Here is a 25,593-nt window from a genome sequence, read left to right as displayed (position 1 = left end):
AGACCGTTGCAGACCAGATTGAATGTCCCGATTGACAAATTAGAATTGGGTATTCAAATAACTGTAATAAGAAACGGTGTGACCTGTTTCACATTAATGCTTTTGCAAATAAATTATATTAACAAACATATACAAATTATTATATTATATAAAGTATTTAAATATGTAAACTTTATGATACAACTTGTAAATAATACAATTCAATAAAACTATTTCTGAAAACCCATTAGGACAGTTTATATGCTGTTGCTTCTTTCGCGGCAGTGTCCTGTGATTGACCCTCTATGCAGACTTAGGCAAGTAACCCCTTCTCTGCAGTTGGTCACCACAGACACAGAGACAACATCTGTGGTTTTATTGGAGTACTCATATAGTTTCTTCCTAAAAGCAGTATTTGTGTTCTGTTCCTTCTTAAAAAGAATTATGTAGCACTTTGGGAAGAAATGACAGCAGAGGATGCCATAGTTGCAGATGAGGATGACCACCATCTCCACAGCCGGCAGGTAGACTCCTGAAGTGGTGATGTAGACGGGGACAAAGAGCAGCCAGGAGATGAGGTAGAGCAGCATGCTGAAGGTGATGAACTTGGCCTCGTTGTACAGGTGTGGCAGTTTGCGACCTTTGAAGGCGCAGATGAAACACACGAACGCCAAGACAGCTATGTAGCCCAACATCACCCCAAAGGCCAAATACGAGCCCTCGTGACAGGCCTCCAGCAGAGTGGTTGGATTATTGACGATGTGGTTATATGGGCTTTTGAGGACCAGCCAGCAGATGCAGGTAGCTGCTTGTAAGCTCACACAGATGGCGACGATGATGTACGGCTTGTACAGCCCCCGCAGAACCTCGTGCAGCTTGGGGTTGAACTGGAAGGCGAGCAGGATGTGCAGCGTCTTCACCAGGATGCAAGACACACACAGAGTGAAGCTGACGCCAAACAGCACCTGTCGAGCCTTACACTGGAGACTGTTGGGCCGGCCGACAAACAGCATGGCACTGATGTCACTGATGACGAGAGAGAACAGGATGACCTGGCTCAGTGGCCCTCCGGCAGCCTTCACTACAGGAGTGTCCTGTTGTTGTAGAAACAGAGCGGACACCAGCAGATTCAGGACGACGCCCAGGGCAGAGAAGGTCAGGAGAACCATGGCAAAGGGGTCCTGCCAGGAGAAGAAGAGCCGGTCCTTAGGGAGGCATCTGGAGGTGCCCTCAGGAGACCATTCTGTGTCTGGGTCACAGCTCAGACACTGGGCCATGTCTGCAGGAACACACAGGAAGAGCAAGGGAGCTGAATGCAACTCAACTATTGTTTTAGTCTTTAAGATCTTATCAAAAGACTTCATCTGTTTCTGTCTTTTAAATTTTGATGTCTAAAAAGGGTTGTAAGGACACGTTTTTTGGAGCCATCTTTTTGTTGTTGTTTTTTTATACTGGCTATCAGGTGGAAGAAATACTAAGATATTTTACTTCTGTACCAGAGTGTAGGAATACTCTTTTAAAAGTAAAAGTCCTGCAATCTAAATGTTACTAAAGTAAAAGTACAAAATATACTTGAAGGGGACCTATCATGCAAAATGCACTTTTGTACATCTTTTATACATGAATATGTGTCCCCGGTGTGTCAGGGAACTCACCAAGTGTCAGAAAACACACCCCTCTCTTTTTTCCTCCGTACCCAAATCTCTAAAAACGGGGCTGCAACGGATCTGATACAGATTTGAAATATCTCTGACGTCAGAAACAAGGTGCTCCGCCTATATGGGCAACTCTCCACCTATCAGGGGAATGAGAGGTTGCGTGGCATGGTAACAGCATGGTAACAGCATGGTAACAGCATGGTAACATGATGCTCGTGCCTCGCCCCCGTGGTCAGCTGCAGCTCATTTGGAATAGAATCAGCCCTTGTGAAGACAGGGCTGGAATAGAGCAAATAGAGCTAAATGAGGCATGGCTAAAATGCATGATCTGTTTGGTATAAACTTCACAGACATGTTTTATATAGATATGGCCCTACAATATATTGTTCAAATATAGCATGATAGGTCCACTTTAAAGTACCAAAAGAAAAACTACTCATTATTCAAATTGGTCCATTTCAGAATAATATATATGATGTGTTTTGTAATTATTGATCATTAAAGTGTTCTCAAAGCTGGTAAAGGTGCAGCTAGTGTTCATGACTTTGTATACTGCAGGGTAGCTTGTGGATTTACTCCAGGTGGAACTAAAGTCTGATTTAAGAGCTGATTATATTTCACATCATTCATCCAAATCTGCAGAGTAACTAAACATATTAAATAAATGTAGTGGAGTAAAAGTACACCATTAACTTCTGAATTGTAATGGGGTAGAAGTACAAACATAGTACATACTCAAGTAAAGTACAAGTTTCTCAAAATTGTACTTACAGTAAGTAAAGTACTTGAGTACATCTACTTAGTTATTTTACACCACTGGTAATTAATTTCATATATTCCCCAAGTTGTCATGTCAGTCTATCAAAAGTAAGATCTTAGTGAAAATGTGGCAGTAGGAAACGGCTTATGCCACAATGAGCGCAACAAGTAGTGAAGATAGTCAGACAGACTATGGTGGCTATGCTAACATGGCGCTATGTTGCCAAACTTTGTCAATTAAAACAAAAGACTCATGGGTAATATGCACCAAGGGATGTCATTTGTGCGCCATTCAGAGTGGATTAATGTTTTTATAGCGGCAACACAAGCACAGCTCCAACGCAGTCTGCCATTGTTGCTGATGTAATAGCACTTACAGGAATGCACTAAGCTCCTGAGTTTAGTTCCTGCTCCTGAGTTTCGTGGTTGAAGTGGGATTATACCTGAATACCTGTGCATGTACAGTGAGCTCATTATATGTTTGCCAAAACACATTTATTCCAGGTGAAATAGGGCCTATTACTCTTTGTTTATGTAAACAAATGTGAGTGTGAAGGGGAATGTCTTGCCTGTGTCATTAGAGTAGTAGTTTGCAGAACAGATGGCACACTCGTAACAGCAGGTGTGTGGACCCTCTGTGGTTTTCTTTGACTCCCCAGGTACGCAGCTTTTGGAGCATTTGGAGATGATGTGCTGAGGAAAGCAGGGAGACAAAATTATCCAAACATTGTTTTTGACTTTACATATTATGTCTTTAAATGAGTTATATTGTATTGTTTTACTGAAGGTTGCATTACCATATGGTTGTACTAAAAACCAGTTTTCTGTATCGCTTGAATCAGCATAGATGGTGTGACTGTGTGTAGTAAACACACACTGCAGCATGTGGGGGTCATGTACAAAATAACTGCCATATGAAGGGCCTACCTTCAGAGCATTGAGCTGTTGGGTGGTGCTGTGGTTGCTGTGGGTGAAGCTGTTGTTGTGCGGGTGATACTCAGCCACGACATTCTGGACGTGGATGTTCTCTCCGTCTGACCTCCACATGGTCACGTCGTAGCCCAGGTTGATGTCTCCGCTGCTGTCAAACTTAAAGCTCTTGTCTCTCAGTTTAAACTCCTCCATCCACATAGCTTTCAGCAACTACAGGATAAGAGACATTTCATTATCCAATAGTATCTTTGATTACTCGATTAAACCACACAATTTGAAGGAACATGTTGTCTTGTATTAACTTGTAATATAAGTTACTATTCATTAGTCATTTTGTATCAAGGCCACATTCCAAGTTCTTAACCTTAAATGCTGCATAGTGTTCTATCGCAAATAAATGATTTTTCCACAGCACACAGCTGGGATCGGAGCCTTTGTTGATGGCTGGGGAGGTCTAAAAGATGGCCAATTCTCAATGTCACTGGAAATATACCTAATACGTTGATTTAGCAGCTTATTTTAACGATGTAATCTCATGATTCCTTCTGATATTATTGCAGAACTGCTATTAGCTAGCTAGCTACATTTGCCAACACAAATTAATGAAGTAAAAGTACAAGTTATCACAATGTATTTTAATTGTTTACTAAAGTACAATATTTGAGTAAATGTACTAAGTTACTTCACACCACTGAGCCTGTTTGCACCTGTCGGCCACCGTACTTCTTCCCTCTCTGGAACGGCCTAATGTGGACCTTACAGATTGTATGATTACCTCCCAGGGCTGCACTGTGCCAGGGGTTCTGCAGTCTCTGTTCCTGCAGACTGAGACCAGGGCATGAGCGATGGCGCTCACAGCCATCTCCACACTGAAGATGTTGCTGGCATGAGTGTGTTCTCTGAGGGTTTCCACAGCCTTAGACACCAGCTCAGTGTCTCCATAACCTTCACTAGCATTCAGCTGCGTGTAGAACTCCTGCAGGAAGACGTTATCCCCTGTATCGTCATGTCCAGCTGCCTTCAGTCTGCTCAGGTACTCATTGAATGACGATAGGTCTCCACTTTTGAAGGTGAAGCCCAGAACATGTCCCATTTCCTCCAGATGTATGTTTTCCTTCACGGAGCTGGAGGAGGACCAGCTGTCACTGGCCACCCAGACTCTTCTCATAGACTTCCTGTCCTGTCCTCCTCTCAGCATCTGGTTCTTAAGCTCCTGGTAGAGGTACACCATGAGAGTGGGCTTGGCAAATGACACGATCACCTGAGCCTCAGGATTCTCAAAGATGGTCCTGGCAGTCTGAGTGATAGCAGACCGGACGTCCTGACTGCCCACTGCCTGAGGTATGATGGATTTGAAGGCCACACAGATCCCATTTTTGGAAGCCTGGGACACAAAGTTCTCAAGAGCTGATTGGCCGTAATTCCCATCAGTGATTACTACCCCCACCCAGGTCCAGCCGTAGGTGCTGAGCAGACTGACCATGGCAGCAGTCTGGTGCCTGTCATGAGGAATGGTCCTCATGAAGGCAGGGAATCGCCTCTTATCACTCAGAGTGACAGCAGTGGATGAATAACTGATCTGGAGAAGAGAAATACAGTAATTTGCATTTCAAAGATGTGTCATTTAATTTGAAAGGCCACTTCAAAATGTATGTGGATACCTACAATGCAGGCTTGAGTAGTAATTCATTACATATAACTGGATTACGTAATCAGGATACAAAAACAGCTAAATGTATTCCCTTACGGCCCGTCCACACGCCGGCGTGCGTTGTCGCTTGCCAGCGGGCATGTCTGAAGCTAGACCAACAACCAATCACCTGAATCTCCCACTCCGGACACACAAGCAGCGGTTTGATTGGCTAGAGCTTGTACTGGCATGATTCGATTGGCCGAAGTTTCCGTCGAAGCTTCAAAAGTTGAACATTGCTCAACTTTTGCAGCGAGCACCGCGAGAAAAGCTACGCTTTGCTCCCATAATGCAGTTTGGCGATGTGTGACGTCACCCCATTCAAAGTGAATGGGCAGAAGCTTTGAAGCTTCAACGCACGCCGCTGTGTGGACGGGCCGTTGCAGTTACGTAAAAAAAGACGTAATCAGATTAGTGTTATAATTTTCCAAAAACAAGGGATTACTAGCAGGATAACAATGTGAGTAAAAACCTAAACAGATCATATAGAGTTTGTTGTAAAAGGATCAGATGTTATCTCTTCTCTGTAAACTGTACTGTTTGCGTATAGATTCACACTTAAAGTATCAGCCTACAGGCTGATACTTTAAGTGTCAATCTATAGTGCCTGAAAATCCTCTTTATATCATCGATATTTATTTTCTCTTTTATTTATTTAAAATAATATGGTCACTTCAAAAAAAAATTAAAGAGCAACTTCCAGGTTAAAGACACCTGTGAATAAATGTGTAGGAAAATGATGAATACACTAGATTTTCCCAAAAATATACAGAAATATACACTACAGTGACATCTTGCGTCGTTTTTGTAAGAAATGTTCACTTCCGCATAAAAAAGCCTCGGCACATGACCTCCCGCGTGTGACGTAACACGGGGGACACAAGGGGGAGAGCGGCCGGTGTAACGTATTAATAAACATGGATCCCAATGCTAGTTTCGACACAGAAGAAGTTGAACATGAATATTCGAATGCATATGACGGACCACAACCTTATAATTATGAGCCTGCTAGGCGTCCAAGAGACCAGGAGCAAACAAGGATTAGAAGAAATAACGGCCATTGGAGAGAAATTGAGCTGTGGTGTGAGGAGAACCAGTGGAGAACTGGGCAGCTATCTTGGTGAGTGACCGGCGTTAGCTACATAATGTTAGCTAATGTCACATCACAACATTGTAAAGTTAGCTATCATATATCAGGCTATAACTAACGTAGCATTGATAATATAGTAACGTTACTGGCAGGACTGTTGATACTGATCCATAACAGAAACTAATGCGCAAGTATCAGCCGTATCTCGCGTTACCTAATGCAACTCCACACTACGGTGCTGTGTACCGGAGGAGAGACGCGAGATACGGCTGATACTTGACGATCTGGCGGAGAAAGGTTGTGGAGCCTGCGTTGATATGTCGTTGTAAATGGCTTGATGGAAAGCAGGTGTGTAGTCGGGGAGGGTGCAAAGTTGATTGCAGCAGGTGAGTGGAGGTTGAGCCGGGAGCCAGGAGTGACACAAACAACACAGACAGGGGGAAACAAACAAACACAAAGGAGACGGCTGGAGCAGTACAGCCACCACAGCGTTACCTAATGGAACTCCACACTATGTCTTACGGTGCCGTGTACCGGAGGGGAGAGAGAGAGAGAGCAGCGAATGGGGGGGGGGAGAGAGAAGTAATACGGTTTCCTAATAAAGCTGTGGAGAGTATGTGCTGCAGGGAGGTGGATGCACAAAGCACCCAGGAACGAACGCTAGCTCCGGTCCTTTTTACTGTGGACTCGATGTCCTGACAGGCTGGTATTTATGCAACCTGCACAAACACAATACTGCACCATGATTACAAATGGTGAAATACAATGTAAAACTACCGAAAAATACCAGCTCCTTAAAACACAACCGCTCTACTCAACGCAACTCTACTATACCCGCGGTCAGAGAGCGGAGATGTGTCCCCTGTGTGATGTAATATGACGCGTTTGACGTATGACCTTAAAAAAAAAGCCGTTTTTAAGAGCAGAGCTCAAAATTGCTCCTTTCCCTCTGAATTCCTGCCCTTATGTCTCGTAAAACATATCAAATCCTGCATTCACTTTTTTAATTGTAATTTTCAAGCAAGTTTAAGCATAAATGTAGAAAAAATTAAAACCTGCAAGATGCTCTTTAAGGTAACTACTAACTGTAACAGAATACATTTTTAAAGTTATCCCCCCAACCCTGGATACTGCTCACCTGAGGGATCATCTCGAGGGTCAGTTGCCTGGCGATGGCGATGGATCCTTCAGAGTTAGAGGCCCCCACAACAGCCAGGACGGGGGGGCCACAGCTGGTGGTCCCGGGGCAGTGGCTCCGCTCGATGAAGTGTGCCGTGGCTCTCAGAGCGGTGCTGACATCAGCGCAGGAGTCCAGGATGTGGTAACCCAGGGTGACGTTCACATCAGCCAGCAGCGGGGATCTGTTCACCTTCTCCACAGCGTTGATCATAGCCAGCATCCCCACCAGACCTCTTGCTTCCAACCTGTGGGACAGAACAGTTAAATAACAAATAAACATGGTATATTCTGGAGAGCTGAAATGAGACACGCAAGGAGGGACAGGAAGGATTACAATTTCAAGAATATGACCTTATGATGGATTAAAGAGAACATTCTCCTCATTTTCAGGTTCATTATGTGTATGTTGTACCACTACTGCGACATGTCTCCATGCTTTAATGTTCAAAAAGCTCTTTATTTGTCTCATACTGCCTGTGCTGCAGCACCTCTTTTCACCCTCTGTCTGAAACCAGAGCACAGTCTGCTCTGATTGGTTAGCTGGCCGGCTCTGTTGTGATTGGTCAACCGCTTAGAGATGTCCAGCCTCTTAACTTATCACGTGCAATTTGTGAGTGGCTCAGCATAACTATTTTACCGCTTACAAACTTATTTTTAAGTTCATGTAAAATAAGTGTTGCATTAATTCAACGTTCAGTTTTTGTGGCCCTAAAGTGTGAAGGTTATTGACGGAATTTAAAATTAATATTTAAACACACATACATTTATAATTTGGATCTCTATTATGATTCCTTTCCTAAGTGTTCTTTAATATTATTTGTCTCCGTTACCATTTTAATCCTTACAATTTCATACCTTCATGTTTCAGTCAGAGGGGCCAATTATATTACGGGATGTATGATTGTAAGTCACAGGAGGAAACTCTCCCCTTATGATTCTTGGAGCAAAAAATCCACTTTTCGTGTATTTTATACATAACCATGTGTCCCCTCTGTGTAAAGAGATTCTGAGAGTTTCAAGAAAAAAAGATTCTCTCTTTTTGTCCTGAACCACACTGTAAAAATATCCACTGTGAATTCACAATAATTACCTGGCAACTTGTTGCATGACTTTCACAGTAAGGTTCACAGCAATTTACTGTGAATGTCTTCACAGCAATGTATTGTAATTTCACATCCATGATATTACAATGTATTGTTGTAAAGGTACAACTGTATACTGTAACTTCACAGCTTCAATTACTGTGATATTACAATATGTTACTGGGGAATTACATCCTTTTGTTGTACATGCATTACAACAAGGGCCTGTACTTTTACATTTCTATTGTGAAAGTAATGCAGGAGTAGCCAGTAATTTACTGTGAATTTACAATGATACATGTGCATAACTGTAAGCCCCAACTCCAGTACTTCCTGGAGGAAGCTCATACAATGGTTTCCTAAGTGTGAGCTTCCTCCTGGAAGTACTGGAGCTGCACTACAAAAATGCACGTAATCTTATTGTACAATTAAAAACAACACCAAACGCACAAATGAGGTAAAATCAATGGAAGCCCACTGGCATATTTATTGACAAAATAAACAACAGTGTAAACAACAGAGTAAACAAACAGGAACATGAACTAGTTCACCTCAACTATCCATAAAAAACAGATTAACCCTTAACGGATCCTTTAAACAAATAATCCCTCGCAGGTGAACTGACCGTAATGCTTCCCACTGGACTTGTCCCCGCACACCATGCAGTCTATGCAGACCATTTTAAGTCTATCAGCTTCCGGTGAAGAGTGCTCACATGAGGGTTAATGGAGCTTCGCTTCTTTGCCTTGGAGCCTTTCTCCGGGTTGATGCCCAAGAAGCACCTGTTAATAAGCAAAGATAAGTTTCAGTTTTAATTAGACTCATGTATTGCAGGCAGCATTTATCAAGGTGTTCACCTGTGTCTTTTCCCACACCGACTGTTACTAATCCAAACCTGTTGGATCATCCTCTCACAATAACATTATTTGTAGCCTAGCAGAGTGCCTCAGGTACCTCTAACATAAGGTTTACTTACTTATCCGAATTTTGAAGCCATACTATAAATGTGAATTAAACCATTATGTCAATTTTTTAACAAGATAGCCCAGCAACATCAAGTGATGGTGTGGTCCCAATTCGCATAATTGGTTCCAGGCTTCATACTCAAAGCATTTAATCTACTTTGTGGCCTCTGTAGAAAGGCATAGACTTAATAGTCAGATAGTGAAACACAACTTTGCATGATAAGTCTTACTGATGACATTGATCATGTGTTTGAGTGTTACAATACCTTTGGATGAACTCCAGTGTGCATGATCCAACGGGATATTCAAGGTTGAAGACATAGTAGCTGCTGAATAATGCAGCTACCCCATGCAAAAAAAATGGATGTGGGCCCATTACCACTTGTCCCTCGATAGATAGCATCCACCCAGAAGACTTCATTGTGTCACCTGAAATGAACAGATACCCCGTCATGCGTTATTGTGGATAGGTACATTCCTAGAATCAATCAAAACAAAAATAATACTTGAGCTAGAGATGTCAATACCAGATTCGAGTAACATTCATGATTGGCCAAGGACCAAAAAGCAGGAAAATATACAGTTCAGAGCATGCAAGGACATTACACAGAACCCTCCACTTCAGGTGGACAGCACTTTGCTACTCCACCATCAGTGAGGTAGGCTACTTAACATTGACTGTAAAAGCATCAAAGGTCCCTGTGCAGATAGGAGAATCTGGCTGAACGACAAAGCAACTCCCTAGCCCTCCTCCCTCTGCCTTTATGGCTAGACGGTTTAACCTCATTCCTCTATGGGTAGATGGTTACGAGCCCAGTTGGAACGAGAACATGTCAACTCGTCAGACCCCTGAATCATTGAAACAGGCTAGAGATTTTAACTAACGCGAATCGCTGAAACATGTGGCGTCAGAGTATCGTAAGTGTCGTTTCACAGACTGGACTTGAATGGAGTGCAGGAGAGATGGAAGGCCTTCAGTCAGATTCTCCCCTCGATGCAAAGGAACACTTAAGCTCTTTAGAGTAACTATTCAGTATCCTATCCCTCATCGACGGTGGAGCAGAACAGGGATGTCCTAAGTGAAATGATATAATAAGAATAAAAGCAGCAGTGAAGTCTAGCCATTCAGGTCAGAAAAGCAGGAAATCCTGTATAAACAGGAAAAATCCCATCCCTGAACATTACATTACCTTGAATGATCAAGCAGGGGGTGCTTGGGAGTGCTGCAGTATTCACTACATCAGCAGCAGTGGAACAGGTCTGTAACAAAGTAACACACAATAGCATAGATTTAACATTATGCAAGGATGAAGATCGTTCATTGGTCAGAGGTAAATCAGAACATAATAAATGGTCTAATAATAATAATAATTACTTGCATTTATATAGCGCTTTTCAAGACACCCAAAGCGCTTACACAGGGTATATGCAGGAATCCTGAAGTCAAATGTAATACCTTTTAAGACCTTTTTTAAGACCCTTTCCATACATTTTAAGACCTCATCGCAACTTTGAGTTCTAACCGGTTACATTGGCGACACACTTTAACTCACATTTACTGTATTGATTGTAAGATAGCAAAACTAAACAGAGTGCAGACAGACTACTGAAGCCTCCTCTCCACATGAACTTCAACCTCTCTGTGAAGGTCAAGTTTAATGCAGTATGCTGCTTTGTTGCTTCGGTAGACTCTGTGCTCTTTCATTCCAGTAAAACTCCTCAGAAACCATTAGAAACCAGTATTCGACCAATAAACAAAACAATTGACAAAACTTTGAACTATGAAATATATTAAACTTTGGTGAGCTTCAGCGGGATAATGCCATATAGGAGCTCCCTCACAAATACCCAGGGGTTAAATTGGGCTGGGGCTGTCCGGGGCTAAACCCTGGCACATAGGACGATGCTCTGACGTCATCACCCTCACACATTTTTCATATGTTTACAAAAAAGGATATATATGTTAAGACTTTTCTCGTTCTTAATATAGACTATATTTAGGGTCAATATGTGTTCACTTTACTTTAAAATAGCAGATCTCTGTGACCGGATATAGTTTGGCTTAGACCCCGGCCCCACGAGGACGCATACGGTAAAACGCATACGCAAGCGCAAAAAAGGCTTCCGTTCACACGCATTCGATTCATTAACGTGTCCGTTCACACGAGACCGCTGGAAATGCTCGAAACGATGTAGTACATATGTCAGGCCTGTAAGTGGCGCTGCTGCCGCCCGAAATACACCAAAAGCAGCGAAAAAGACCCCGGAGCATGGTTGCCCTTCTGTTTATTCTCCGCGGTGGACGGCGTGTTCTCCTGCTGTATATCTCTCAGGTAGTCCACCAGCAGATGAAAAACACCCACCTCTCCGCCTCTTCCAAGGAACGAGGGGACCGTGCGGCTGAGTTTCCGTAAAAATGTTCCGCCGGTCAACATGTCCGTTAAAGTTTAAATCTTCCGTACAAAATTAGAAAATGTTCGGTCAGAGGTCTTCTTTGTTATTTATTGAGCTTTAAAACAAATTGATTTGACTCTGTTCTCTGTATAATAATATAATATTTAATAAACGGTGCCTGCCTCTCTTTTCTTCCCCCCTCTTCTGACAGCCCAGCAGCAGCAGGAAACGTGGGGAGAGGGAGGCGGGCTATTTAATCGTTATCAGAAAATGATCATATAGGGCTTACACACGGAGCCGTTGGACCCCCAGAGCGTTGCGTATGCCAGTCTACCCACCTTGGGACCCGTTACCGTAGTCGTTTAGTCCTCCCCCCCCGACACATACACAGAGCGGAGCAAGGCAACGAAACTTAAAATAATAAGCAGCATTTTACAGCGCGCTATGCATGGGGCCGCCTTGGGGGGTTTCCCGACATGTCGTTTCAGTAAATTAAAGGGTGTTTCATGTTGTCGTTGCTGTGGACCTTCTTAATACCTTGGAAAATGCCGTTTAATACTTTTTAATAGCCTTAATTTTCGCTAAATTGATTCATCAACTTTTAATACTTTTTAAGACCCCGCGGACACCCTGTTACAGTGCTGTGTGTTTTCTGTACCTCCGTGAGCAGTCAGGCAACCCACACCGATAGTGAAAATTGGGGGCATTACTGTGCAGCTTTGTGTGCTGAACAAAGTTACGCACCTTCTCAGACACATGCTGACATCCAATATATTTACAGTGGAACATTGTTGTGCGTGGTAAATAGTTACCTACCCAAACATAATTTGTTCTGCCTGACAATGAACAGGACGGTTAGCCTGGCTGCCTGACACTGAAGAGGATGGTTAGCCTGGCTGCCTGACACTGAAGAGGATGGTTAGCCTGGCTGCTTGACACTGAAGAGGATGGTTGGCCTCTCTGATGACCTAGAAAAAAGGAGACCAGAGAAAGGAGAAATTACAAAGGCAACCAACAAAAGGAATTTTTCAGTTTGTATGCAGATTATGAACATGAGCATGTTGTAAAGGTGTAGCCATTCAGTCAGGTAGTTGAGCATCCCATTTAGACGAGACCGCAGTCACACAATCATATCGAAATGTTAACTACCTTAGCTGCAACAACACTCGAACAGTCACTAGCAATTTCCTCGAGGCGCACGCACACCAGGATCACGAGGATGTCAAATCTGGAATAGAGGCTGTAAAAAACCACCACAGGGAAGCAAGAGAGGTAAGCTCACATAAATACTGTCAAACAGTATTGGATGAAGTGATTAATCTCAGGTGTGCTGCACAGGTAACAAATGTCTGAGCTTCAGTACTTCATGGAGGGAAGCACTGGAGCTGGGGACTGCAGTTATGCACAGTCTATAAATTACGGTCTGTGTTGCATACTAGGCCTACCTCCAACTAGGAAGCAATCCGTGGATTGGATTTAGGATTTAGGCAATACACCTCGTCGCGTCGGTCAACACCAGGCAGGCAATCAGTAGGCCTAGAGGAAGATACAAGATACAATATCTGTTTATTCGCCATGTAGTTTTACAACATACTAGAAATGTGGTGCTGGTAGGTACTGACATAAAGACAACATTGGACAGGGTGCAGGGACAAGACAGGAAAAGTGCAAAACAGGACAGTGTACAAAATGCAGGTAAAAGTAGAAGCTAATTTAGGCTAGAATAGTATAGAAATAAAATAAGATAAAAAATGTTTGTGTTTTCAGAGAAATAACATTACGCATTGCAATAACCTATAAACATTTAAAACCTATAAACATTGCGAACCTGTAAACATTGTGAAGAGGGAGAGAGAGTTTGGTAATCCTTTATCATCCAGAGTAGTGTTGATGAAAGTATTGAGTGATTGAAACTTTGCTTGCTAGGCGAGGCTTAAACTCTCAGTAAGCCACAGGCTACAATGAGGCTAAAAAAGAGTTCAACTTTTTATGTCTGAGCATGTTTTGAGAGCAGCATGCTCAGCCATAAAATGTTGAACTCTGTGTCTCAGAGCAACATTAAGAGATCTATGGATACATCTCTCAACACCCATATGAAACAGAACAGATTTTATTTTTCTTTATGGATATCTTACAAATCACTCCCCTTTTAAACTGTATTCTTGTTATTTTTAACAACTGTTGTGTTAATGTCATATAGTATTTTATACCTGTTTTTCATTTAGTCTCTTATTTTTTTTAAACTATAATGATGATATAAAAGGTGTGACTTTACATCACTGAGCTGAGGTTATCAGCCTCCCAGTCTGTCAGGAGAGAGCACAAGTTTAATATTCTGAAAGCCAAGACACTAGGGGTGTAACAACTAATCGACTTAATCGATTACCAAATTAGTTGGCAACTAATTCAGTCGTCGATTCGTTGGTGACGTCATCACATGTGTTCTACACCCCGTTAAGCTCCAACGTTATCGCTCTTTTGTATCGGTACAGGAGACATTTAAAACATATGTCATATATATTATTGCTACATAAACATTATATCGCAGTCTTAGTGTCGCCAACTCAGTTTCTAATATGCAATATGACTACAAAATGCGTCTATAATGTATTTTCGATCTTCCCAATTCAGACGAGATCTCTCCCCCGCCTGCTTGCGAGGGGGCAGGGCAGTTTACACACACACGCAGGAGATGGCGGAGAGAACGCGCTCCGAGGTGTGTTTAAACTTTAGCCGTCTCGATGTGGACAATGCTCGTTACCAAAAGTCCAATAACAGTTTATCATATAAAGGCGGTAAAACGAGCAATTTGTCTAAACATTTAGCAAAAGTGCACCACATTCAGACGGAGGAATGCACCGGGTTCGACTGTCTTTCTAGTAGCTCTGTAGCCCCGTCCACGAGTAACGTTTCCACGTCAGGTGTTCTCATTCATAACACTCCGTTCGATGTCTCACTATGGGATGCGCCTCATCGCGGAGCAAACAGAAGCATCAATCTCATTACTCCAATCCTGATTGGCTGGTGATCTTGACGTCAGCGTCAGGGAATCCACCCCCTATAAGTGGCTTGCGCTACGCCGCATGCGTCATTCAAACACCTCTTCTCGCTTCAGAGCACATCTCTATATTGGTAGACGGGCTAGCTTAACAGTCCACAGACTGAACCAAGCTATCCAAGCTAACTTCGGTCGACGGGCGCTCGCCGGCTACTTCTATATATACTTCTGCAAGAAGACTGTTAATACTAACACACCAGTTAGTATTGCAAATCGACCTCGCCGTTTTTTCTTCGGAAATAAAGGTAAGGTTTTGATTTTTTCAAGCTAGCAACACACGTGTTGCTAGTTTGTCTTCCCTCACTACCGACACCACGGTAGCGAGGACGTTTTTTCTTTTTCTCTCTCACACCAGAGGAGTAGAAGATAAAAAAGGTATTAACACACCAGTTAATATTCTTTGAGAATAAAATCTACACCGTCGCTTTTTCTCCGGATTAACGACAGGTTGTGATTCTCTTTTCTCAGCAACGCACCTGCTACGAGCGCGTCCTTCCCACGTCGCCATAATGGTGGACAAGATGGACACGTCTCTCCCTCACACCAGAGGAGCCAGGGAATCGGAGGCTCGGCTCTGCGGCTGCGGGTTGGAGATTTCGGACACAGACGCACACCAGGTGTGCTCGTCCTGCCTCGGGCTGCAACATGCCCAGGAGGCTATCGACAACCCCGGCTCATGCAGGCATTGTGCCCGTTTCACCGTGAAGAGCCTCCGCCGACGGTTAGCTCGCCAAGCTAGCTTGTCGGGTCAGGACCCCCTCATGTCCTCTGATTTACCGGATGGAAATCAAGACACGGGGGCGTCCGCCACAGAGATGGAGCCCCGCACTGTGTCGGTCTGGGGCTCATCATTAGTGGCAGCTGCAGAACCGGAGTCCCGCGCCGTGTCAGGCTGGGACTCGGTGGCAGCGAGGGACGTGCGAGCGGGGCCCCACGCTATACCAAGCTGGGGCCCCCGGCTGGACCTCACCATGGTCTCGCCCGCAGAAGATGTCCTGGAGTTGGACTATACGGAGGACGAAGAGGATGAAACCTCTGGATTCCTCCTGTCCGACTCTGATGAGCAGGAAGACAACGTCTTCATGTCATCGGCTCAGGCTGCAACGCCGGGAGCGATGGCTGCTCTCCCGGGCGATAGCACACCAGCTTCGCCCTGTCTGAGTATGGACCTGCAGGCCGTGTGTCAGCGTGCCGCAGCCAGACTAGACATCCCATGGCCCGAAATGGCCAAGGAGACCTCCAGGTCCCGTTACGAGGGGAAAAATTTGCCCCAAGCAACGAGGACAAAGAGGCAACTCCTGCCGGTCTTCCCGGAGATGTTGGATGAGGTGTCGGTCTCGTAGAGAGACCGGCCCTTCAGCAACAAGGCCCCAATCCAGGGTGCCTCCTCCCTAGACTGCGACGGTATGGAGAGGCTCGGCCTGCTCCGCATACCGCCGATGGAACCGCTGGTGGCAGCTCACCTCCTCCCGAGGATGGCGACTACACCGAGCAGGAACCCCACGCTGCCGGCAAAGGCGGACCGGTTCCAGTCAACCATGACTGAACGGTCCTACAGAGCCGCAGCATTGTCTGCCAGGGCTTTGAACGTTTCCTCGCTGCTAACCGCTTACCAAAAGACAGAAGCAGCCAACCCGGAATTTCGGCCAGCAGTCAAGGAAGAAGAAGCTGGCGGCCTGACAGCCTCCTCTTCTTCCCTCGGTGACGGAGCTGGAAGGTTCCCCAGCTCCAGATGTGTTCCCGCTGCCTCGAGAGATGCCTCAACGCCATCCTCAAGTGCACCAAAACACATGTCACCATATTGTTCTGTTTTCTCAGATAAAGCATTTTCCGCTGACGCATCCAGGCCTCAGGCTGAGGGCGCAGCTCAGAAAAATGAAAGAGAAAACAATGAAAACAATAAAACCAATAAACAGCCCGCCATTTGTTCCCCTTTTGAGAGCAGCTACGGCCTCTCTCAAAAGGCGGACAATGAACGGGTCTGTGAAGGCACCGCCGCCACGCGCATGCGCAGTGACGACTGGGGCTGTGAGGCTACCACCGTCACGTGCAGGCGCAGTGCCGGCTGGGGTTGTGAAGGCACCTCCGTCACGCGCATGCGCAGTGTCGGTGGGGACTGTCAAATCGGGGTACCACCGTGTTCAGACACTAGAGGGCCCCATAACACAACAAGTAGAGACTCAGAGGGCAAAAGACGTGACATCTCCGCTGGCTCTAAGGAGCGAACAGCGGAAGATGCTCACAACGTCTGCTTGGGTGTTCAAGACAGTTACACGGGGCTACAGACTCCAATTCGCTGTCACCCCCCCTCGTTTCTCGGGCGTTCTGTATTCACAGGCCCGAGGGGAGTCAGCCCACATTCTAGAAAGAGAGATCCTCTCGCTTCTAGAAAAGAAGGCTATATCTATAATACCCGCCGAGCGGAGTCAGAGCAGCTTTTCTTCCAAGTATTTCCTCGTTCCCAAACGGGGAGGGAACGGAATTCGGCCAATACTAGATTTGAGGGCTCTGAACGCGTATCTAAAAAGATACAAATTCAGAATGCTCACTCACACATCTCTGCTGCGTCTCGTGCGACAAAACGACTGGTTTACATCAGTCGACCTGAAAGATGCGTATTTCCATATCCCAGTATATTATCCACCCAGGAAATATCTGAGGTTCGCATTTCAGGGGATCTGTTACGAATACAGAGTACTTCCCTTCGGTCTGTCTCTCAGTCCAAGAGTGTTTGTACGATGTACGGAAGCCGCGATAGCCCCGTTAAGACAACAGGGTATTCGCCTGGCAACCTACCTAGACGACTGGCTGCTTCTCGCACAGTCGGAACAGGAGGCTATTACGCAGACAAATGTCCTCGTAAAGCACCTGCTCAACCTGGGTTTCATAATAAACACAGAAAAGAGCATGTTGTGCCCGGCACAGACTGTACTCTTCCTGGGTTTACACCTGAACTCGGTGCCCTTTACTTTGCCTGTCAGCGGAAAGAGTGAAAGCTTTCAGAGCTTGCCTCGCTCATTTCCAGCTGCGCAAACATGTTCTTTTCAGATCATGCCTGCGGTTACTGGGGCTCATGGCGTCAGCCATCCTGGTCGTACGACTGGGACGGTTACACATGAGGGAGTTTCAGCGCTGGGTAGCCGCTTTAAAACTAAACCCCGCGCGTCATGGCGCGCGGAGAGTGATGGTTACTGTGAAATGCGTAATGGCACTGCGCCACTGGCTGTATCCGACTTTTCTGGTACGGGGCGTGCCTATGGGTGCTGTCCTTTCACGGAAGGTGGTCACCACAGACGCATGTCTGACAGGCTGGGGAGGTATTTACGAAGGTCGTCCGGTGAGGGGTCTCTCGAGCAGAGACCTCCAGCGGTCGCACATAAATTACCTGGAGCTTTTAGCGGTGTTCCTCACCCTAAAACGCTTTCTGCCTTTTCTCAGAGGACACCATGTCCTCGTGAGGACGGAAAATACGACCACAATATCGTATATAAACCGACAAGGAGGTTTGCGCTCTCTCCAGTTACACATGCTGGCACGCAAACTGATCTTGTGGAGCTGCGGCAGTCTCCTCTCTCTGAGAGCGACGCACGTACCGGGTGTGATGAACCTCGGGGCAGACCTGCTGTCCAGAAGCGTACCACTATATGCAGACTGGACTCTACATCCAATGGTTGTGAGCCAGCTGTGGGTGCGTTACGGCCGAGCCGCGGTAGATCTGTTCGCATCAAAAGAAAATGCTCACTGTCAGCTTTTCTTTTCAATGCGCGATCAAAACGCACCATTAGGCGTGGACGCGCTCGCGCACATTTGGCCTCCGGTCCTCCTGTATGCGTTTCCACCCCTGGCGCTGATACCCCCAACTCTGGCCAGAGTGAGGGAACGGCGACACACAATGATCCTGATAGCTCCGCACTGGCCTGTAAGATACTGGCTGGCGGAGATATATCAGCTGCTGTGCGGTCAGCCGTGGCAGCTCCCCCTATGCAGAGACATACTGTCTCAGGCGGGGGGGACGATCTTTCACCCAAATCCGGAGCGCATGGCCCTATGGGCCTGGCCCGTGAGTGGTATAATCTGAATGCAGTGGGTCTCCCGCAGAAGGTGATAAACACTATTCAGAGTGCAAGAGCTTCCTCCACTAGGTCTCTTTATGACTGTAAGTGGAGGGTGTTTGAGGACTGGTGCCTTCAAAAAGGGCACACCTCTTTTCAATGCGCTGTGGGAGTGATTTTATCATTTCTACAGGACCTAATTGATAAACACAGAGCTTTCTCCACGATCAAAGTGTACCTGGCTGCTATTGCTGCATGCCATGTGGGTTTTGAGGGTAAGACGGCCGGCCAGCATCCTCTGGTCTGCCGTTTTATGAAGGGAGCTCGCAGGCTCCTTCCTGTTTCCAGGTCACTGGTGCTCTTATGGGACTTGACAGTGGTTTTAGATGGGCTCACTCGACCTCCATTTGAACCGCTGGAAGAAGCTGACATGAAGCACCTGTCACTCAAGACAGTGCTGTTACTGGCCCTGGCATCCGCCAAGCGAGTCAGTGACATTCATGCGCTATCTGTACATCCTTCATGCACTCAGTTCGCCCGACGGTTAACGAGAATGTTGCTGAAGCCCAACCCTGCCTTTATACCTAAGGTGGTTGGTTCATGTACCCCCATTGACATTGAGGCATTTCCTCCGCCGCTGTGTCCCTCCGGGGAACAGCAGCCGAATTTGCTATGTCCAGTCCGTGCTTTACGCACTTATATGGACAGATCAAAAGAGTTTCGTCATAATGACCAACTCTTTGTGTCCTGGGCTAACCCTCAGAAGGGCAAGCCTGTTACTAGGCAACGGCTCTCTCACTGGATTGTGGAGGCAATTGCTTTGGCTTACACGAGTCAGGGTCTGCAGGCACCTTCGGGTTTGCGTGCTCATTCGACTCGTGGTCTGGCTACATCCTGGGCTTTGTTCAGGGGTGTTTCCATCCAAGACATTTGTGCAGCAGCGAGCTGGTCCTCGCCGCTCACTTTTGTCCGCTTTTACAGATTAGACGTCTCTGCTCCCAGTGTGGCCCATGCAGTGCTGGGCCCCCTGCTGAGTTAGAGCTCTAACTGTTAAGTTCTGGTTGGTCTTGGTGACTTTCGAGATAAGCTCGTCTGGCAATACGGGAGCTACAATATCCCATAGTGAGACATCGAACGGAGTGTTATGAATGAGAACTATAGGTTACTTACGTAACCCCAGTTCTCAGAGTAACATGAAGTGAGGCCCTCCTTGCTATGGTGAAGCGAGAAGAGGTGCTTATTTTGAATGACGCATGCGGAGTAGCGCAAGCCACTTATAGGGGGTGGATTCCCTGACGCTGACGTCAAGATCACCAGCCAATCAGGATTGGCGTAATGAGATTGATGCTTCTGTTTGCTCCGCGATGAGGCGCATTCCATAGTGAGACATCTCACTTCATGTTACTCTGAGAACTGGGGTTACGTAAGTAACCTATAGTTATGTATGCTAGCAGCAACACACAGAGTTAACTCAGTTATAAAAACATAGGTTAATGATTAGAGGTAACTGAGTTATTTTGTTAAAGTTTCAGCTATTCTGTTTACAGTTCTGTCATCACATTATTTAATATGATTTGTTAAAACATTGTTGTTTCTTTTGATGTGAAATATTATGCATTTAATTAAAATAAAAAGCAATGTTAGTTTTGTTCAAAATTTGTTTAGTTAGTTTACCTTATTTCTTGTCAAAAGAACCGTTAATACTATCGTTAAAAGGACCGGATCGATAAGCAGTATTGATATAAGTACTAGTACAGTTAAAACCTTAACGATCCGAATAATCGATTAATCGTTTCATTAATCGATAGATTAATCGATTATCAAATTAGTCGTTTGTTGCAGCCCTATGACACGTGGTGACAAGAATGTGCAATAGGGTCCGTGACAAATTCATTAAGAACATTATAAGAGCAACTAACGTTACCAACTTTGACACTGATTTAGATTAGGCCTAATTTGATTAGACAATGTCATGAAACCACCAACGACCTAGCACAAGAAACATTCATTAGCTAGCTAACATCAGCTAACCTACTATAGTAAGTTAGTTAGACCATGGCTTCAGAATACAAACTTAGCAGCAATGCTAAGCTAACTAGCTTATACCAATGGCAATTATGCCAGTCTTACCTGTTAAAGTATTCATTGTTCGCTCTTTCATTCGAATACAGCATAAGCCTTCTGCCAACAAATGGAACAGTCAGCAACAGTTGGCTGGCTAGCACCAGAGCCATCTACCATAGTCATATACGGCGCTGGCTAGCACTAGCTAGGCTAATGTTAAGGCCACCTGCTTGAAGGTGGACATGGCTGCTATCAAGCTAATGTTACTAGCTAACGCTAGCTATCTATTCGCTACCATGTACAAACCAAAACGACACCACTCCACTGGCGTTTGCAATCGAAAGCACATAATATCCACCACTACTCCACATTATGGGCAGTACTTACTTGCTGTTTACCGATGGTAACCGCCTTGGAGAAACTCACAGATGTTCACCTTGACTGTTGCCTCCGTGCGAATTTTCGAAAGGATCGAGGCATCTCTGTCAGGAGGCTTTGGGTTCCTCAAAGCGCGATATGATTGGCCGTTCGAGCGATGACGTTCCGTTTCGTCCCTTCAAACGTGACACCTACGGTTGACAAATACCCGGAAAATACGTTTTTTCTGGCGTGTATATCACGTGATCTTCAACTTTCTCAACACTAATTCGGCTGATTTATATATTTGATCCAATTGGTAAATAGGGACACCTAGCACGTTATTGAAATGTTTTGTTGAATAATCTTTCATCTTTAATAACCTGACTTTGGAAAGGGCTGGAAAGATAATTTTTTCACCAGGGGACTCTAAATAGGGTCCAGATAAGGTATCTGAAATATGGGAACCGTAACCCACCCAGAATTCTTTTTTCAATCTAATGTCAAACTCTCACAAAATCCTGTCTAGAGCTAAGGATTGGACACCCTTTGGTGAGGGAGGGAGAGAAAATTGAAAAAAATTGAAAAAAGGTGCTTGGCGCTCCGAGACTTTGAGAGTATGTTGCCTAACTTGTGTGGAACCCGCTTGCAAAATTTGGGGCCGCTGTGACCTTCAACCCGGTCGCAAACTAAGGTTAAAGGTCATGTTTTCATGGCTCTCAATACTCTAGACGGCACAAAGGAAGGTCCGACAGCTTTGAGCTTGGTGTCGTTGGAATCGTCTCGAAGAGTACATGCAGATTCATCCCTCTGCTGCTCCGAATGTTAAACGTTACGGCTTAAAACGGGAAAAAGCCTTCCGTTAAGCCGCTTTCAGTCTCGCTCTTGTGGTGATAGAGCACGCCAATTTCCCCGCATGATAATAATAATAATAATAATAATAATAATAATGCTTTTTATTTATATAGCGCTTTTCACGACTCAAAGACGCTTTACAATATGAGGGAGGGTAGACAAACAAGGACAGGCAAACAAGTAAGTATAGTAAAATAAATAAAAAGGCAATCAAGAGGAAATTGATTGAGAGGAGGGGGGCTTATGGGTAGGAAGAGTTGAAAAGATGTGTTTTGAGGCGGGACTGAAAGACTGTGAGGGACTCAGAGTCACGGAGATCTTGGGGGAGGGAATTCCAGAGCCTAGGAGCTGCCACTGAGAAGGCTCTGTCCCCAAAGCTGCAGAGTGTGGATGTGGGAATGGATAGGAGTCCGGCTGCGGTGGATCTGAGGGACCGTGGGGGTTGATAAGGAGTGAGAAGGTTTGTGAGATAAGGGGGGGCCAAATGGTGGAGTGCTTTGTAGGTGAGGACCATAGTTTTGTAATTGATGCGATGGGAGACAGGAAGCCAGTGGAGCTCTTTGAGGACTGGGCTGATGTGATGCCATGATTTGGTATGCGTGAGGAGACGTGCAGCTGCATTTTGAACCCGTTGGAGTCTGTTGAGGGATGTAGTGCTGATGCCGTAAAGAAGTGAGTTGCAATAGTCAAGGCGGGAGGAAATGAAGGCATGGATTAGTCGTTCGGCTGCGGGGCGGGTGAGAGAGGGTAGGATTTTTGCAATATTGCGGAGGTGGAAAAATTAGGTTTTGACTGTTTGGCGGATGTGAGGTTCGAGGGAGAGGGTGGGGTCAAAGATTACGCCAAGGTTGCGTGCCTGATTGGAGGGGGAAACAATGGTGCCATCGATGGTGAGTGTTATGTTAGTGACCTTGCTGAGGGTGGATTTGGAGCCAATTAGGAGGAGTTCTGTTTTGTTGCTGTTCAGTTTGAGGAGGTTATGTTGCATCCAAGTTTTAATAGCTGTCAGACAGGAATCGATGTGGGTAAGGGGTGGGTTATGGAGGGATTTGGTGCTGAGGTAGATCTGAGTGTCATCAGCATAGCAGTGGAAGTCCAGGTTGAAGTGGCGGAGTATCTGACCGAGGGGCAGGATGTAAATGATGAAGAGGAGGGGTCCAAGTACTGATCCTTGAGGAACACCTTGGGTGACTGAAGCTGTGGCAGAGGAGTGGTTGGGGAGGGAGATGAAGTGGGATCGTTCAGTGAGGTAGGACTGGAGCCATCTGAGTGCAATACCTTCAATACCAATGTCCCTGAGCCGGGTGAGCAGGATGTTGTGGCTCACGGTATCGAAGGCTGCACTCAGGTCGAGGAGGATGAGAATATTGAGGGAACCAGTGTCAGCAGAGGTGAGGAGGTCATTGAGGACTTTGACGAGTGCAGTTTCTGTACTGTGGTGAGGACGAAATCCAGACTGAAGGGGTTCATAAAGCTGGTTGGTTTGGAGATGGCAGTGAATTTGATTGGCTACAATGCGTTCTAGAGTTTTTGAGAGGAATGGTAGGTTGGAGATGAGGCGGTAATTAGTGAGGGAGGAGGGATCAAGACCAGGTTTTTTGAGGATTGGAGTAACGGCAGCAGTTTTGAAGGCAGAGGGGACGGTTCCATGGGACAGCGAGGAGTTGAAAAGGTTAGCAAGATAGGGGCAGAGGACGGGGAGGCAGGACTTCAGGAGAGGAGTGGGTAGAGGGTCAAGGGAGCAGGTTGTGGGATTTGAGGAACCGATCAGATGGAGTATTTCAATTGGGGTAACGAGGTTGAACTGGGAAAGGCGGCGCTGGGGAGGAGGAGTCAGGAGGTCAAGGGAGATGGGGGGAGAAATGGTAGCGGTGGAGGTTGGGGGAGATGCTTGTATATCAGATGGAGCTGAGAAGGAGTGGTTAATGGCGTTAATTTTGTCTGCGAAAAACTGGAGGAATGAGCTGCAAGTAGCGGAAGTAGAAGTAGGGAGGTTATCAGCACGAGGTTTGAAGAGCTTGTTAACTGTGGAGAAGAGGGTCCTGGGATTACGGGAGGGGTCAGTGAAGATGTTGGAGAGGTAGGCAGATTTAGCGGCAATAAGAGCATCTCTGTATGCATTGAGATGGAGTTTGTAGCTTATGTAATGGACTGTGAGAGATGATTTCTTTGAAAGACGTTCAAGTTGGCGGCCTCGCTGCTTCATTTTACGCAGTGCGGGTGTGAACCAGGGTGAGGAGGTCTTGAAAGTAACAGTTTTATTTTTGAGGGGGGCTAAAGTGTTGAGGGAGGTGAGTAGAGTGGAGTTGAGGTGGTTGAGCAGATCGTCAGGTGAGCTGAGGGTTGCGTCCAGGGGGAGATTAGACGATAGCAGTTCAGAGAGATGGTTATGGTCAATGGAATGTAGATTACGGAAGGTGATGTTTCTGGGTGGGCAGGGGTTTCGGGTGGGGGGGCAATGTTGAATTGTATGAGTTTGTGGTCGGAGAGGGGAAATGGGCAAGGGTGGAGGTTAATCACTGGGAGGTTGGTAGAGCAGACGAGATCAAGAATGTGTCCTTTCTCATGGGTGGGGAAGGTGACATGTTGGGTGATAGAGAAATTGTCCAGTAGGGTTGTGAATTCGGATGCCAGCTTGCAGGTGGGTGAGTCAATGTGAATGTTGAGGTCACCAAGTAGTAACAGACGTTGAGACAGGGATGAGGCAAGTTTGAGGAACTCAGTGAAATCGGAGAGGAAGGAGGGATGAGGTTTAGGAGGCCGGTAGATGAGGATGACTGTCAGTGAGGGAGGGGCTTTGAAGGCAATGAATTCAAAGGATGATACTGAGGGGAGGGTTAGTTCTGTGATCTGGATGTTCTGATTGTGGATTACAGCAAGGCCGCCACCACGGCGGGAGGGGCGGGGTTTAGTTATGTATTTAAAGCCAGGGGGGGATGTTTGGTTGAGGGAGAAGAAGTCATCGGGCTGTTGCCAGGTTTCGGTGAGCAGAAGGAAATCAAGGGATTTTTCCAAGATTAGTTCATGGAGGATGAGGGCTTTCTTGTTGAGTGATCGGATGTTAAGGAGGGCAATATTAGTTGAGTGGGAGGGGCGTGGTATGGTCACAGGCTGAAGAGGTGAGAGGTTGTCCAGGTTGACAGTGCGGGGAGGAATGTGAGATGGGGGGGAGGAGCGGAGAGGAGGTGGAAGGAAGTGTGTTATTATCAGTTTTTGGTGGTTGAGGGCGGTGGAATCCACTCCAGGTAATTGGGCCAGCTCTGAGCAGAGGGCAGTGGAATCCACTCCAGGTATTTGGGCCAGCTCTGAGCAGAGGGCAGTGGAATCCACTCCAGGTATTTGGGCCAGCTCTGAGCAGAGGGCAGTGGAATCCACTCCAGGTATTTGGGCCAGCTCTGAGCAGAGGGCGGTGGAATCCACTCCAGGTATTTGGGCCAGCTCTGAGCAGAGGGCAGTGGGATCCACTCCAGGAATTTGG

General features: G+C 45.9%; 1 protein-coding gene across 4 annotated transcripts; it reads right to left on the bottom strand.

Annotated features, from left to right (window-relative positions):
- Window positions 1-225: 225 nt before the first annotated feature.
- gprc6a (G protein-coupled receptor, class C, group 6, member A) lies at window positions 226-25,354 on the bottom strand. 4 transcript variants are annotated; one of them, XM_079695539.1, is made up of 13 exons: window positions 21,302-25,354; window positions 20,970-21,020; window positions 13,175-13,265; window positions 12,879-12,957; window positions 12,546-12,697; window positions 10,526-10,595; window positions 9,602-9,764; window positions 8,996-9,152; window positions 7,248-7,533; window positions 4,105-4,908; window positions 3,324-3,539; window positions 2,966-3,089; window positions 226-1,258 (listed from the first exon to the last, which is right to left on the bottom strand). In XM_079695539.1, the coding sequence occupies exons 9-13, from the start codon at window positions 7,506-7,508 to the stop codon at window positions 237-239; spliced, it is 2,427 nt and encodes an 808-aa protein (XP_079551665.1). In that variant the 5' UTR covers window positions 7,509-7,533; window positions 8,996-9,152; window positions 9,602-9,764; window positions 10,526-10,595; window positions 12,546-12,697; window positions 12,879-12,957; window positions 13,175-13,265; window positions 20,970-21,020; window positions 21,302-25,354; the 3' UTR covers window positions 226-236. The 4 variants fall into 4 exon arrangements, with proteins under 4 accessions (XP_079551665.1, XP_079551667.1, XP_079551664.1 ...); XM_079695541.1 differs by having other exon boundaries at window positions 21,340-21,360; XM_079695538.1 differs by lacking the exon at window positions 20,970-21,020 and having other exon boundaries at window positions 21,291-25,354.
- Between the last annotated feature and the right edge of the window lie 239 nt (window positions 25,355-25,593).

This window comes from Notothenia rossii (genome assembly GCF_949606895.1).
Source record: "Notothenia rossii genome assembly, contig: scaffold_253, whole genome shotgun sequence".
In the NCBI taxonomy this organism is placed as follows: domain Eukaryota; kingdom Metazoa; phylum Chordata; class Actinopteri; order Perciformes; family Nototheniidae; genus Notothenia; species Notothenia rossii.
This window is presented reverse-complemented; position numbering and strand designations above follow the sequence as displayed.